Below are 16,695 nucleotides of genomic sequence, written 5' to 3' on the forward strand. Positions count from 1 at the left end.
CATAAAACTCTTTTTTCGTAAGACTCTAGTTATAAATAAATATTGTTGACAAGCTCTGGGCCGTTGTGAAAGTTTTTGCATTGTTTCAAACGCAAAAAGTTTAAAGCCTTACTCAGTTACGAATGAACACACAATAACAAGATAGAAGTCCTAGAGATACTATATAATATATGACAGACTCAAGTATTGTGAACATCGGTTGAATGTTAGTTGATAGATATACAATAATTGTCTGACATGTACCCTTTTTCGTACTTGGATTTATTTTTTACACGGAATTAGGTGTTGTACCAATTATTGTTACACATGATTAACCTAATAGTTTGACAACCTGCACAACATAAAAAAACGTAATCGAGGTTAACGTTTTATTGATGGTAAAATTTTTATATATCACCTATATATATATAGCTATGTGCTATTTATTTTATTTCACTGAATATTCGGTATTGTTTTCCTCTATTTTTGTCAGTTTTGATTTGAATGCAATACAATAGAGTTCTAACATTAACATTGCTTCCCCCTGATTTATGGATGAGATAGCTTTAGAATTTACCGTCGAAAACATATTGTCATTTTATAATGAAGTATATAGTCAAATAAATTAGCACAGGTCCATATGGGTATGGAGGTATTGTTACTAAGAATAAGTTTTCCCCTCAGAAGTGATATCAATCAAAATATATTCTCGTTGGTTTTATTAAACATGCCCCAGTTATGTTTGACCAATCAACTAATTACAACACAAATTAGGACTATGCAGTATTCACAACAAAACAAAGCAAGTAAAAAGTTTCCGCTCTAAATACATAATATGAATGACCGAATTATTATTTAGGGGCCGGGGGGGGGGGGGGGGTAGGGTGTTGATAATGAAAACGTTGAACACATTTTTCGATCGATTCTGCCATGATATAATTTAGTTTCAAAATGTGCACAATGGCATACGTTCTTTGAGAAGTATATCAGACCCTGTGTACGGAATAAAGTTTGTGATTGCCGCTATTTGACGGTGGGCGGATTACAAATAACAATCGCTCTCATAACTTGTAAGTCATATCGTTGGCACTGACATGATTTATAACAAACATATTTAAAATTCGTCTTACATTAATTACGAAATAATCAGAAACTAGGGTGTAAACTCTTTCAGGCAAGATATACCTTAGTTGACCATGGCAATTTTGTAAGGTGTTTTAAGGCTTGGTAATGAAGCTTTTGGATGTATTTAAGAGTCCTTGTCTTTCACAACAGTAAGTCGAGCTTAGCATTTACTAGTTTATTTACTTCTATTGAATACAATAATAAAAATTGTTGAACTTTGAGTTGTTGGACATACGTTCATACAAATGAACATGTAAAAGATTTCTCTTGTTGTATGGGAAAATACGATGGATAACTTAAATATAACGGGTCAAACTGAATTTACTAACAACACAGTAAATATTGCATCATTTAAACAAAACACCTACAGCCAAATTATAATTATTTGTTTAACTTTATTGATACATTCTTCCTTCAACATTCAATGACAAAGGACAAACAACATGGCTGCCCCACGGACCAAAACAAAGAACTTAATTCTGAACAAATGGTTTGTAATTCACTAAACCATCAAACAAGTGAAAGGTCCGGGGCTTTCCTCAAGAACACAAAAACAAACAACACAACAAATCAGGTGTCGAAACTTAGCTGGTGAAGAGTTAAACAAAAAAGTACCTGTTCCCAGGAAAATCATTGCAGATAAAGTGCTAGAGGCCTTGTCTTGACCTGATGTAATTAATAAAATTGTACCCATTCTTGCTGAAAAAAATATGCGAATCCTTTTCCTCAATGATTGAGGAGGAGGTGACGAATGAGTTGATCAGCAAGTAAAATCAATAGCTGAATTAGTCAACATTATGGTAAAAGGCTTGACACTGACAACATACGGTTTAGTAGACTGCATTTTAATGTCGAAAAAGTTATCGATGATGTAAAAAGTAACACCACCATAGTTAATTAACTTGATACAGAAGTTGGCTATTGTAGAACTGAACACTAGATTAGAAAACCAAGAACAGTTATCACGCCAAACACAACTTTGCGTTATCATACCATCAGCGTGCCAATCGACCACCGTAACCTTAACATTCTCACCATGTTAACACTGATGTTTTGATATAACGGGTCCGCAATTTCAAACTAGGCCCGGATCAAACTTTAATCGATATTGGGCGAAGTCCTGTTATTGGAAATGGAAAAGAACGGTAAATCACAGGTAATTATTTTTCGTCATTTCGTACAAAATCAGGGTTTATTCCAACAACAAAAAATTAAGGGGATGCAGACTGCATATTCATAATAGAGAACTTAACCCACAATATAGAACTGATCTTACACAAAATCAAGCTGACCTCAAGTACAACCATAAAGTTTTCGCATATTTGTCAAAACAACTTATGACGACATAACAGCTCTTGAGACAACCACAGACGGTGACAATCGGCACAAATACCAAATCCATCTCAAGGTACCACCAATCAGAACAGTGATAAAAACCACAACAATGACCCATTAGATTGCAAAAACATAAATTATTATTATAGTGTAAATATATGTGTCTTTGACATTTGTTACTTGTTTCTTTAAATATCTCTAATGTACATTAAAAATTGCTTCATTTGTTATCAATATTGCTAGCAAATAAATCTGGTATAATTTGATTGTATCAAAAAGTTTTAAACAATAAAAACATCTCAATTAATTCATTAACTCATATCACAATAGGAAAAATCACGTTATACTTTTTTTAATTTCTTTTTTACATTTATACATTTGTTCCTTATTTCGACTTTGTTTTAAATATTTGTTTATGTTCTACTAATTTCAAAGAAAAAAAAAGTAGATAAAATTTCAGAAAACTCGAATAGATAATATGTGCATCCGTAAACCATTGTAGTAACAATACATACATTTAAATAAACAACGAAAATATAATTGTCTCAAATGACATATACCTGTATAAAAATATATTGCTATCAAGTATTGTAACTATGTAAGAAAGATTTCCTTCAATTTAATTTGTTCTACAATGTTCTTTATTTACATTGTTTGTTTCTGTGTATTACCTGTATGACTGTGGGTGATGCTGTGTGTTGTCTTCCTTTTTGGGAGTAATGTGAATGGCAACCTGTCTTAAATATTGTTGTTGTGTGCTGTTCTTTTACATAATAGGTAATTGTATTGCACAACATGGGGTAGCCATAGGGTTACTTAATTCATGTAAATTTCATTTTTCCGGATCAGATAATTTTTGTTTCATTGGGGAACCATTATTGGAAATTCTACTTACGAATTGTCGTTGTTAATTTCTCGTCGTCTCCTTATCGCTTCTTCAAAGCCTTGATCAAAATATAAATTTGTTTTTCCTTCCATGTGTGTTAACTTTATCCTTATAATGGGAAGCGTTGAACAACATCCCGGTCCAAATGAACATGAAACTGATATCTCCATATCAGTATGCAATATAAACACTCGTATTTAACGAAATAAGATTGAGTTCATTAAAAATTTTGCAGAAGAGTTTCATATTGTTACAGTCACTGTAACACACTGGATCCAAACATAAATAGTAATGAATTAATGTTAGATTCATTTTCACTAAATATATTCCGTAAAGATCGTAATAATGCCGAAGGAGGCTTACTCATTTATACAAAAGGTGACATATCAGTCACATGAAAAGGTGCATGTACTCGAAAGTCTTATTGACGAAATATTATCTGAGTGGAGATCAGAGGTAAAGGCCATACTTTTTTAATTATGTTGTACTGTTTACGCACTTATACATTCTCGGCTTTCATGGATTTTGCTTTGAACTTTCTTGATGAAAGTAAATCAAGAAAAGTGCTTCGGAGGCTTGCAATAAAACAACGTGTTGTTTGCATTTTTTTTATCAACATTTTAATAATAAAGATGTCTGAATACATCAAGAAACCCAAATTGCTGCTACGAACCTATCAATAGATTCATTTTATAAATCGACATTTAACAGTTATATTAATTTATCAAGATCTATCAAACGAACCTTCGATAATTAAAACAGGTATGGCAATGTAAATAGAAATGGAATATTAAAAATAAATCTTGTTTATAGGTCACTGAAGATCCTGTACCTGTATCTATTAATGGAACTTGTAAAATATTTGCTTCTCGATGATTTATTAGGTATGTCTTAATAAGCTCTACTTACACTTTGGCCTGGTTTAAACATAGACCAAAGAACGATTTGTTTTTGGGGTAAAAATATAAACCATACTCAACAGAAATACATCAAGAACATAATGTTTCTATAGTATTTATTTCGAATTCAGAGCATTCAGTTTCTATCTATTTTTTTTTGTGTTTCAAACAACATACTAACTTACCCTTAGAATTAGTAAAACCAAATATTAGATTGAACCCTGTTCTTGACATGAAATGCACAATTATAAAGTTACTACGCCAAATCCTGAGACGACTGTTTGTTCATCTTATTACTCCTCTTCGGAAGAGATGACGTGTTCATCGTGCTCATCTCGGTACAACTCCTTCCGAGTGGTTTGGTTTTGCTGATGAAACACCGGAAAACGCATAAAAAAGCCTTCCTGAAGTTTTTATTCATAAAACAGTATGTTATTGGATGGATAAACGACGACGCATAGAAAAGAAGTAGAATAAGTGACCAAGCTGCGTCAGATAGTCTCGGATGTATATCTTTATAGTCTACGATTTTCCATGTGTTAAGTATATACATTGGTGAGCAACACACAAAATATTCAAATACAACAACAAATAACATTTTGATGACACGTTTCCGGTTAAGGTTACTAGACCTAACATTTGTTTGTCGCAAGCTGACATTGGCTATTCCTTCGTAATGTCTTTTCTTCATGCTTGCCATGTTTATTTCGTTGTTAGATGACAAAAATGTTTCGTTTGAATCTGAAAAAAAGATAAAGTTCGCTCTTAAATATCAATGGTAGTAGGTATGAATCCAATATGAGTAAAGACCTGTACATGTTTGGTGAAGGAAATGCAAGATACAAGAATATAAGACAGTAATAATGCGTGTTGTGCATAGGCTTATCCATGGCATGTTAGGTCAGCAGTGTCAAAATGTATGAATATGTTTTATAGATATTTGCATTTTATATGTTATGAAAAAGAAGATGTGGTATGATTACCAATGAGACAACTGTCCACAAGAGGAGACCAAAATGACACAGAGATTAACCACTATATGTCACCATACGGCCTTCCATATTGCCTGTCGTCAACTTTCAAAGCAATGATGGAACCCTTTTTTGTTTTAAGATCTATTTTTAGCTATTTTGTTGAGATACTTTCTGATCAATAAAAAAAATGTCATATCTAATTTCTACAATCAACACACATTTCCATATCAATTTCTGTCCTAATTCCACTTTTGTTTACTGTTTATGTTGACATTGTTTTATGTTATATAAAATATGAGGCAGTACGATGAAATAAATACTATAGTAAATAAACTCAACAAACAAAATACCTGATTGCTCCTGCATTTGTTGTTTCATAGTAAACCATAGTTTATAAGACATTGCTCCGTATGCCATGCTCATGACACACAGAGGAATTATTAACAAAAGAATTACTAAGAAGATGCTGTATATGACTTGTAATGTTCGTAAATCATCTCCCCATATTTCTCGGCATGCCTTTTTGCCAGTTTGAAGTGGATGAATTTCCTGTGCAGCAGCAATCGGGATCATTAGTAAGAGTGCGCACATCCAGATGGCGATGATTGTTTTGTAGGCGTGTGATAATGTTTGCCATGTCCTTGAACGAAGTGGCCGGCATATTGCAAAATATCGCTCTGCAGATATTGCAACTAACGTGAAACAGCTCACACATACTGAGACAGCTGAAAAAGAAAGAAACTCTAAGAAATTTGTACATAATCTAAAGTAAGTAATATGTCGGTCATCAAAGATAAATTTAGTGTTTTTGCAAAGCAAGCGAAGAAGCTTTGGCTGGTTGTGTATGAAGATCGTAGTATAATTAAAGTATATCAACAATTCCTAATTATGTATAATAAAAACAAAAGATATACCAAAGTGGTATTCAAAAACCGTAATACATCGAACAAAACAATTCACAGTTCAAAACGGTATATAAAAGAAATACAAACTCGACCATAATGCAAAGGTTTTATCAGATAATATTCATAAAATTTAAGATATCTAAGCTGTTTGCGTTAAATGTTGCATCTGCGGTTTCGAGTGCATTTGTGCAGTAAAACGCTAAGTCATTACTTTACACAAACATGATGTGGAGAAATCTGGTGTAAATTTGTCTCAAGCAGTAAACTCATACCATGCTTAGATATCGAGTTAAAATATTTTTTAGAATTTTTTCTCTGTGACAAAACGTGACAAAAAATCAGCATGAACGGATTTTGTTGAGACGTTTTATTCCCAGTGGACTAAATGTCAGAAGCGAAACATGAAACATACAGGAAAAGCGATGGTTATCAGTAATATAGTTGACTGATAAACGCCAAGTATTACTTAATCAACTATCTAGGACATCCTATAAAATAACACCATGTTAAAATGGTTCCTGTCGTCATTATTATATTATCAATTGATAATTGACCATATGATTCCCTGGAAATCTTTTCAAAATGACATAGAATAATATTGATAGTACAATAGAGTTTCCATTGTAAAGTCAACCATTCGTACAGACTGATCTGAGAAATCAAAATCAAAGATATATTTATCGAAAAAATCCATCTTGAATTTATACAAATACAATATCAAATATAAAAAAAAGATTTACTGTCATCATTTAGAATATTTTTGTTGCAACTGAAGTAAATTAGTACAGGAAAAACAATCAATTCCAATCGGTTGAAACATCTTTTCCTTTACGCACGCTAAATGTACGTACATTTGTATGTACTATGGTCGTTTCAAAAGTCGCATTAGGTCGGTTTAAATGAAAAAAAAAAACATTGATTTCTATTCTTTTTCCAAATTCATCTACAATATGTGTAAAGTCGTAAAGGTCGTGTATATCATCTTTTACTATTTTCTCAGTTTCTTTGAAGTTTTTTTGTTTTTTGTTTTGGTGGGTTGACGTGTGTGTACTCAACATGTTTGTTTATTCTATTTTTCTGTAAATTCCCACGTTTGAAGTAAAATATCTAAACACTTTATAGATGAACACTTTCCATCTGTTTATTTTTTCTAAACCTAATGTTTTCAATGTTATCTGATTTTTCAAATAGTTTTATACTGATGGATATTTCTAATTGATGTATACTTGCTTATTTTTAATGTTCTTCTTTTTTTTCCCCGCGTACCTTCATAAATCCCATTTCCATTTGAATGCTGAAGACTAATTATCCGAGCAATAATGAGAATTTAGAGAAAGAAATCACACAGTTAAAATAAAAAAAATTACAAAAAAGAAGGACATTGATTTACGATCAATTATTTAATTTTTTTGTAAATTTTGATTGACTAAACTGTCATGTTTATTCATTCGTTAATACAATTTTTTTGCACGCAATTCTGCAGCTAATAATTAGTGCCCCTTTTAAGTAGTACCCGAGTTTTGTTCATTGTTCATATATCTATGAACCTTTTAATGAGTATATAATTCCTTAGATGTAATGTAAATACATAATAAAACATTGAAAACAATAAATTGAGTAAGTCGCCTACCAAAACCAATAACAACAACAACAACAACATTGAAAACAACATAGTATAAATGATCAAAGTCTCTGTTCCACAATTGATGATGAAACTAAACTGAAATCTTGAAATCCCTGAAAAATTAGCTTTAATGAAGATAGCAAAAAAAGTTAAAGATAACAAACTGGCTAATTAACTTCCTTTGCGGCATCGATTCGGAAACGTTTTATAACCTTGTAGAGATGAAGTTGACATAATGTACTAGTAGTGGTTTAATGAATAGACACAATATCCGTCCATTCTTTGGCAATTAGATCGCTGAACATAAAATGAATTTTTCAATGACTGCTTACAATTTATACAATAAGTTACATAGTTGTTTAACTGTACTGGATAATTCTGGCATTGATTCTTTAAATATAATTATAGTTGTTGAACTGTAAACTAATACAAAAAAAAATTGACAAAGGCGATCAACAAAGTTGGTTCTAAGACGTTATTTGGCTGGCAAATATATATAACATCCATAGCTGCTGGATATAGAATGTAAGCAAACCACAAAAAGCAAAAACACTGAACTCCAGGGAAAATTCAAATTGAAAAGTCCATTGTAAAATAGCTCAAACACACAAAACGAATGGAGAACAACTCGATGTGTCTCCGAAATCAATTATAATAGCAGTTATGGCGCTGTTTCACCGATGACGTTCATCATCTGCGTGTAGAGAACTCGTTTTTAATTCATACATTCTCCCCTTTTGTTATAAAGTTAGGATCAACATCAGACACATGTTTTCATACAATGCGTTTTCAAATTCTTCTTTGTGTAGAAAAGGTGAATGAAGATACAAGACACTATTTAAAATCTGCTATCAATAAACAATTGACACAGCGGTGTATATTATGATGATCTATCTAAAACGGAAGGGCTAAATTTAAGTTCTGGTATTAATCAACTGAATATGTTCCAACCTTTGTTCATATCTACATCGTTGTTGTTTTCAATTGAATTTGTTACTTTGTCGAAGTTCAAAGTCTTGTAGATGAGTATTTGTTCCATATTACAAGTACTTTCTTTTTTTACATCGATCATATATCATTTAGATTGAACACATGTACTACTTTATATAGCTTATCATGAGTATTAAATTCAAATTTTTACCATGTGTAGTTATAGTTTATAATGCAACTTCTGACATATTTTATATAAAAAAAATAGTTATGGTGTGATTAGCAATGAGACAATTCTTCACAAGAGACCAAATGACACAGAAATTAACAACTATAGGTCACCGTACGGTCGTCAACAATGAACAAAATTCATACTGCATTCTAAGATATAAAAGACACCAAACTGACAAATATAAACAATTCAAACGAGAAAACTAAAGGCCTAATTTATGTACAAACAAATGATTGAAAAACATATATGAAACACAGAAACAAACGACAACCACTTAATTACAGGCTCTTAACTTGGAACACGCATTTACATACAGAATGTGGCGTGTTTCAAAATGTTATCGGGACTGTATTCTATGCCTACTTATATGTCGGTTACAAGGTAAACTAATAAAGCTTATGTTTTGTTCTTGTTTTGTTTGCCATGCAGACTTTAAACACGGTTTATTTATTTATTCATTATCTACACTTGATCTTCAAGAACTTCGCTTGTGCCTCCATACAAACATATAAAAAGATATTAAGACTTAGGCAATGATGACAAAATTCAGATCAAATGTATTGGAATCTATTATCCTCAAGTAATCCATACAATTTGTTTTTATAATTGGTCACGACCGAGGTCCGTAATTCATATCAAGATTTCATTACTATGCATTAATGGAAGCAAACTAATGTAACACTAGCCCACGTGAGATTTATCTCTGCTTTTCCATTCATTTGGTAGAAGTGTTTAATCTTTCTTCATTTCCTTTAGTAACACCATAAGGAGTGTACCTATGAATACCAGTCGCCGTTAGATATCAAGATATATTTATTTGGCTGCTGATTTTTTCAGGTTTGATGATATTCTGTTATCAGGTTTAGCAACTGCTTATAAAAATAGATAAAAATTAAAATAAAACAATGATTCGTGTTTTTTGTATTTGTGAAGTATTTCACTGATACGTTAGGTGTAATACAAACGTGTAAAATTGATACACATTTTCTGTTCGTTTCAATCACTTTTAGCCATTATCGTAATAACAACCAAGATCTCATCAAATATTTGTATGAACTACGCCATCTCGACATTTCACTTCAGATCAGAATTAAACGGAACTATTGGCCTATCGTGTAAGAACAAGTTGAGAAGCCTTCATCTGTATAATATTCCGCACAATGTTATAAACAAATAACTTCGTTTTTACATATCGATCTTTAAGATGCATTAACAAGAAATAAGGTAAAATCTGGGTTTTTCTCTATTGTTACCTTAGTTTCCATGAACACCAACCAATCGACACATTTGAAATTGATGACTAAGTAGAAATTAAAAGATGGTCTCATGGTTACCACAGGTTTATATTTTGCCTTCTGTTTTAAACAAGGAGATGGATGTGGTATGAAACAACTATGAAAAATAACCCAAACAAGGAGATGTAACTTCAACTAACCGTACGAATCATTTAAAAAATGTACTTTTAGAGTTAAGATGCATTACTTTCTGATTTGTCCCTCTCGTGAATGATATTAATATAAAACCATGGAAATATGGTATAATTATGAAAGAGACTTGCATCCACCAGAGACCTAATGCTCGTTTAGTCGAAGCATTTATAAATCCATCAAACACTACTTATTTTATTTATTACAAAGTTGTAGAAATTACATTGGAAAAATCGGGATGTAAATTTGTCTCAAGCAGAAAACTCATACCATGCTTAGATATCGAGTTAAAAAAAAAAATTAGAATTTTTTCCCTGTGACAAAACGTGACAAAAAATCAGCATGAACGGATTTTGTTGAGACTTTTTATTCCCAGTGGACTAAATGTCAGAAGCGAAACAGGAAACATACAGGAAAAGCGATGGTTATCAGTAATATAGTTGACAGATAAACGCCAAATATTACTTAATCAACTACCTAGGACATCCAATAAAATAACACCATGTTAAAATGGTTCCTGTCGTCATTATTATATTATAAATTGATAAGTGACCATATGATTCCCTGGAAATCTTTTCAAAATGGCATAGAATAATATTGATAGTACAATAGAGTTTCCATTGTAAAGTCAACCATTCGTACAGACTGATCCGAGAAATCAAAATCAAAAATATAATTATCTAAAAAATCCATCTTGAAGTTATACAAATACAATATCATACAGTGGAGATCAGTTCTAACCTCTCATTAGAACTGTCAGACTAATCTGTCATAGAACTGTTCTAACCTGTACTAGAACAGTTCTACCCTAGAACTGTTCTAGGTAGAACTGTCAGGATCAGTTCTAGGTAGAACTGACTAAATCAGTTCTAGGTAGAACTGTCAGGATCAGTTCTAGGGTAGAACTGTCTAAAACTGTTCTAGGTAGAACTGACCAAATCAGTTCTAACTGTAGAACTGTCAGCAGGACTGACAAAATCAGTCAGGACTGAAAAACAGTTCTAAATGACGTCACTGCAGAAAGGGCACTTTAGAATTTAGAAGAAAAAATCAGTTCAAACTACTTTACTATATATAATAGCGGATTTTTCTATATTTTTACTGATCAAAATTTACATGTACAAATATCGAAGTGGATAGGAGGTTATCCAACTCATCGGAGAAATATTTTTATAAGATTGCAAATGAAACATCATTGTTTACATTTCTTCGTTCCCCGTGTTTAACAGTCTCTTCATAAATATAACTCTGCATTTAATTCATGGAAATTTAATCTTAATTTACTTTGTTTGCCTTGGTTTACATTCATGACTTAGGATTCTGTTTTGACAAATGTTCAAACGAAAATTGTACAGTGGATGGATTATGGGATTAATGAAATCAGTGTTGTTAAACGTAAAAAAAACTGAAGTCCTGAAAGTCTGAAAAATATACTCGATTGAACATAAATGAAATATTTGCCACTGGACGTTAGGCTACAAACAAAACCAATCATTTGTCCTTCTTCAAATTATATATTAACAGTATAGTCAGTATACTATTCCAAGTCTAAGAAGAGAACTTCTCAGACATGTACTTTTCATTTTAAAATAAAGTATATGAATCAGTCATGTGAGTGTTGGATTATGCCGTTAAATAGTTTTGTTTAAAAAAAAACATCATGAACTACTGACTTAAAAGTCACTTTTGTGACGGTTCAATATATAATAATTTAAGTTTGGATGTAACGGGTCTTCTGACGTTATTTTGTTATCAACACCCATAGACATAAGTTAGTCATGTGAACGTAACATCATCAACGTTTTTTTATGTTTTGCCAAGGTTTAAACATTTTGTTAAAATGAAATTTAGAATTAAATTATAAGAAATGACTGTAATATTTTTTTCTGTCTATTGTATTATACATGTATATATAAAACGTAAAAAACCCTCTACGCGCATTTTTCAGTGTGCACCAAATTTTTTATGTTTTTTCTTCATAGACAAAAAAAATATTACAGTCATTCCTTAAATAGTAATATTATCGATACAGAGAGGAAATAATGGCGCTCTGATGTGGATAAAATTTGGTGTCCTCTTTATCATACAATATCTGTCCTGACTTAGAAATATTATTGGTTTACAATGAAGCCATATATATTTACATGATAAAGAATATATAGATATAGGAAGATCATGAAGATGTGGTGTTAGTGCCAATGAGACAACTCTCCATCCAAATAACAATTTAAAAATAAGTAAACCATTATAGATCAATGTACGCCCTTCAACACTGAGCCTTGACTCACACCGAACAACAAGCTATAAAAGGTCCCATATGTTCAGTTTTGGTTGATGCGGTTAAATAATTTTGTTATTAAATTTTTGTTAAAATGACTCAGTCTGATATATCGAAACTTCTGAAATTTGTTAACAATTCAATATTTTGAATAAAAAGAGGACACGCTGTCATTTGAATTATACAATCCATCGTGATCGGTTGTTGTCTGCTCTATGGTTGGGTTGTTGTTGCCCAGACACATACTTTTGTTCCATGAGTCAGTCTGAGGTATGAAAACTAGCTGATGTTTGTTTCTGATGCGATATTTTGAATAAAAGTAGGAAAAAGTAAAATCACAAAAATACCGAACTCAGAGGAAAATCAATTTCGAAAGTCCATAATCACATGGCAAAATCAAAAAAACAAAACGCATCCAAAACGAATGGACAAGAACTGTCATATTCCTGACTTGGTACAGGCATTTTCAAATGTAGAAAATGGTGGATTAAACCTGGTTTAAACCTGGTTTCAAACGCTCTTTTCCTAAAGAGCAAATAGGAAATTTTCATAGGAAATGATGGCACTCTCAATCAATGCGATTTTTTTTTTGTGGTTGTTGATTTCCAATATTGCAGTTATTTATGAACTGCAGTCCCTCTTGACCTAAAATTCTAACTGATGTACTGTCCAACTATATAGACTTGCATAAAAAAAAAGAAAATATGGTCATTTTTGGTTGATGCGGTCAAACGAATTTATTACACAACTCAGTCTGAAGTATGAAAACTACTGATATTTGTTTACGATTAAATACTTTGAATAAAAAGAGGATATGCTGGCACTATAAATTCATGCAAACAAAATTTTGAAGTCATTGTTTTCCAATATTGCTGTAACTTGTATATTATAGTCCCTCTTGACCTAAAATTATAACTGAATTACTGTGCAGCTATATACTAAGCAGATTTGTAGAAAGAAAGAGCAAATAAGGTCAGTTAAGATTGGTGCTGTCAAAATATTTTATTACACAACTCAGTCTGAAGTATGAAAACTACTGATATTTGTTTACGATTCAATACTTTGAATAAAAAGAGGTCATGCTAGCACTTTAAATTCATGTGAACAAAATTTTGAGGTCATTGTTTTCCAATATTGCTGTAACTTGTATATTACAGTCCCGCTTGACCTAAATTTATAACTGAATTACTAAGCAGCTATATAGATTTGCAGGAAGAAAGAGCAAATAAGGTCAGTTTAGATTGATGCGGTCAAAAGATTTTTGTATAACAGGTCCGTCCGAGGTATGAAAACTACTTGTAAAAAGATATCACATTTGTTTACAATTCAATATTTTAAATAAAAAGAGGACATGCTTAGGTACTATAAATTGAGTGCAAATACAATTTTGAAATCATTAATGTTTTCCAATATAATTGGTATCCTTGCCTAAAGATAAACTGGATTCCTGCAGTTTTCAGCATTTAGTTGGACCCCCCTTTAAAACTGCTGGATCCGTCCCTGGTGGTTTGGGCCAGAATAACATATTACACAAAGATTAAGGTCAGATAATTTTTTTATGTAAAATGAGCTATCCTGACTTCCCAAATGACAAATGTAAAACAATTGAAATAAAAATGCCCCCCCCCCTTTTTCCCAATATTAACGGCTTAATCTATGTTCAAAAATGAAAGAAAAACAAATAATTTATGTAACACATCAACAAAAGAAAATCACTGAATAACAGGCTCCAGACTTGGAACAGCCACATACATGCAGAATATGACGGGGTTAAACATGTTCTCTTGTCGACGAAAAATTTGAAATAAAACCGGCAAAATAGCAAAACTCTTTATAATATTAATCGCTATTTTGCCGAAGCCTTTATATTTAGACAAAGAGTTCTTCAAACTTATAAATCAATTCTAGACGTAGAATTTATAAATCAATTTTAGCCGTCGGATTTAAAAATCAATTCTAGCCGTAGAATTTATAAATCAATTCTAGCCGTAGAATTTATAAATCTATTCTAGCCGTAGAATTTATAATCAGAACTGTTCTAGAAGTAGAACTGACTAAAACTGTTCTAGAGTAGAACTGTCAGGATCAGTTCTAGGTAGAACTGTCCAAATCAGTTCTAGGGTAGAACTGTCAGGATCAGTTCTAGGGTAGAACTGTCAGGATCAGTTCTAGGTAGAACTGTCCAAATCAGTTCTAGTTAGAACTGACCAAATCAGTTCTAGCTAGAACAGTTCTAACCTAGAACTGACTAAAAGGTGTCAGGCTGACAGTTCTACGTACTGTCCTAGAACAGTTCTCCTGACAGATTCTGACAGATTTAATGAGAGGTAAGAAGTGATCTCCACTGTATATAAAAAAAAGATTTACTGTCATCATTTAGAATATTTTTGTTGCAACTGAGGTAAATTAGTAAAGACAAAACAATCAATTCCAATCGGTTGAAACATCTCTTCCTTCACGCACGCTAAATGTACGTACATTTGTAGGTACTATGGTCGTTTCAAAAGTCGCATTAGGTCGGTTTTAATGGAAGAAAAACATTGATTTTTATTCTTTTTCCAAATTCATCTAAAATATGTGTAAAGTCGTAAAGGCCGTTTATATCATCTTTTACTATTTTCTCAGTTTCTTTGAAATTTTTTTGTTTTTTGTTTTGGTGGGTTAACGTGTGTGTACTCAACATGTTTGTTTATTCTATTGTTCTGTAAATTCCCATGTTTGAAGTAGAATATCTAAACACTTTATAGATGAACATTTTCCATCTATCTATTTTTTCTAAAACTAATGTTTTCAATGTTATCTGATTTTTCAAAAAGTTTTATACTGATGGATATTTCTAATTGATGTATAATTGCTTTTTTTTAATGCTCTTCCTTTTTGATTTTCCCGCGTACCTTCATAAATCCCATTTTCATTTGAATGCTGAAGACTAATTATCCGAGCAATCATGAGAATTTAGAGAAAGAAATCACACAGTTAAAATAAAAAAAAATACAAAAAAAGAAGGACATTGATTTACGATCAATTATTTAGCTTTTTTGTAAATTTTGATTTGACTAAACTTTAATGATTATTCTTTCGTTAATACAATTTTATTTTGCACGCAATTCTGTAGCTACTAACTAGTGCCCCTTTTAAGTAGTACCAGAGTTTTGTTCATTGTTCATATATCTATGAACCTTTTAATGAATATATAATTCCGTAGATGTAATGTAATTACATAATAAAACATTGAAAACAGTAAATTGAGTAAGTCGCCTACCAAAACCAATAACAACAACAACAACATTGAAAACAACATAGTATAAATGACCAAAGACTCTGTTCCGCAATTGATGATGCAACTAAACTGAAATCTTGAAATCCCTGAAAAATTAGCTTTAATGAAGATAGCAAAAAAAGTTAAAGATAACAAACTGGCTAATTAACTTCCTTTGCGGCATCGATTCGGAAACGTTTTATAACCTTGTAGAGATGAAGTTGACATAATGTACTAATAGCGGTTTAATGAATAGACACACTATCCGTCCATTCTTTGGCAGTTAGATCGCTGAACATAAAATGAATTTTTCAATGACTGCTTACAATAAAATCAACGGTACCAATTTTGTTGCACCAGATGCGCATTTCGACAATACATGTCTCTTCAGTGATGCTCGTGGCCAAAATATTTGAAATCCAAAGCTTATATAAAAGGTGAAGAGCTATAATCCAAAAGGTCCAAAAAGTATAGCCAAATTCGTGAAAGGAATCAGAGCTTTGTCACCTTATACAATAAGTTACATAGTTTTTTTTAACTGTACTAGGTAGTTCTGGCATTGATTCCTTAAATATAATTATAGTTGTTAAACTGTAAACTAATACAACAACAAAAAATTGACAAAGGCGATCAACAAAGTAGGTTCTAAGACGTTATTTAGCTGGCAAATATATATAACATATATAGCTGCTGGATATAGAATGTAAGCAAACCACAAAAATCAAAAACACTGAACTCCAAGGAAAATTCAAATCGAAGAGTCCATTGTAAAATAGCTCAAACACACAAAACGAATGGAGAACAACCCCATGTGTCTCCGAAATCAATAATTATAGTAGTTA

At 31.8% G+C, this 16,695-nt stretch overlaps 1 protein-coding gene across 1 annotated transcript in view; it reads right to left on the reverse strand.

Annotated features, from left to right (window-relative positions):
* Positions 1–4,325: 4,325 nt before the first annotated feature.
* The window catches only part of LOC134696525 (cholecystokinin receptor type A-like), a 65,346-nt gene continuing 52,976 nt past the window's right edge, over positions 4,326–16,695 (reverse strand). Inside the window, exons 2-3 of the mRNA XM_063558363.1 lie at positions 5,549–5,923; positions 4,326–4,965 (exon numbers count right to left, since the gene is read on the reverse strand). Of these exons, the coding sequence (XP_063414433.1) occupies positions 4,481–4,965; positions 5,549–5,923 (860 nt within the window). The 3' untranslated portion in view covers positions 4,326–4,480. The remainder of the gene's footprint in view (positions 4,966–5,548; positions 5,924–16,695) is intronic.

This window comes from Mytilus trossulus, chromosome 14, assembly GCF_036588685.1.
Source record: "Mytilus trossulus isolate FHL-02 chromosome 14, PNRI_Mtr1.1.1.hap1, whole genome shotgun sequence".
Taxonomy (NCBI): Eukaryota; Metazoa; Mollusca; class Bivalvia; order Mytilida; family Mytilidae; genus Mytilus; species Mytilus trossulus.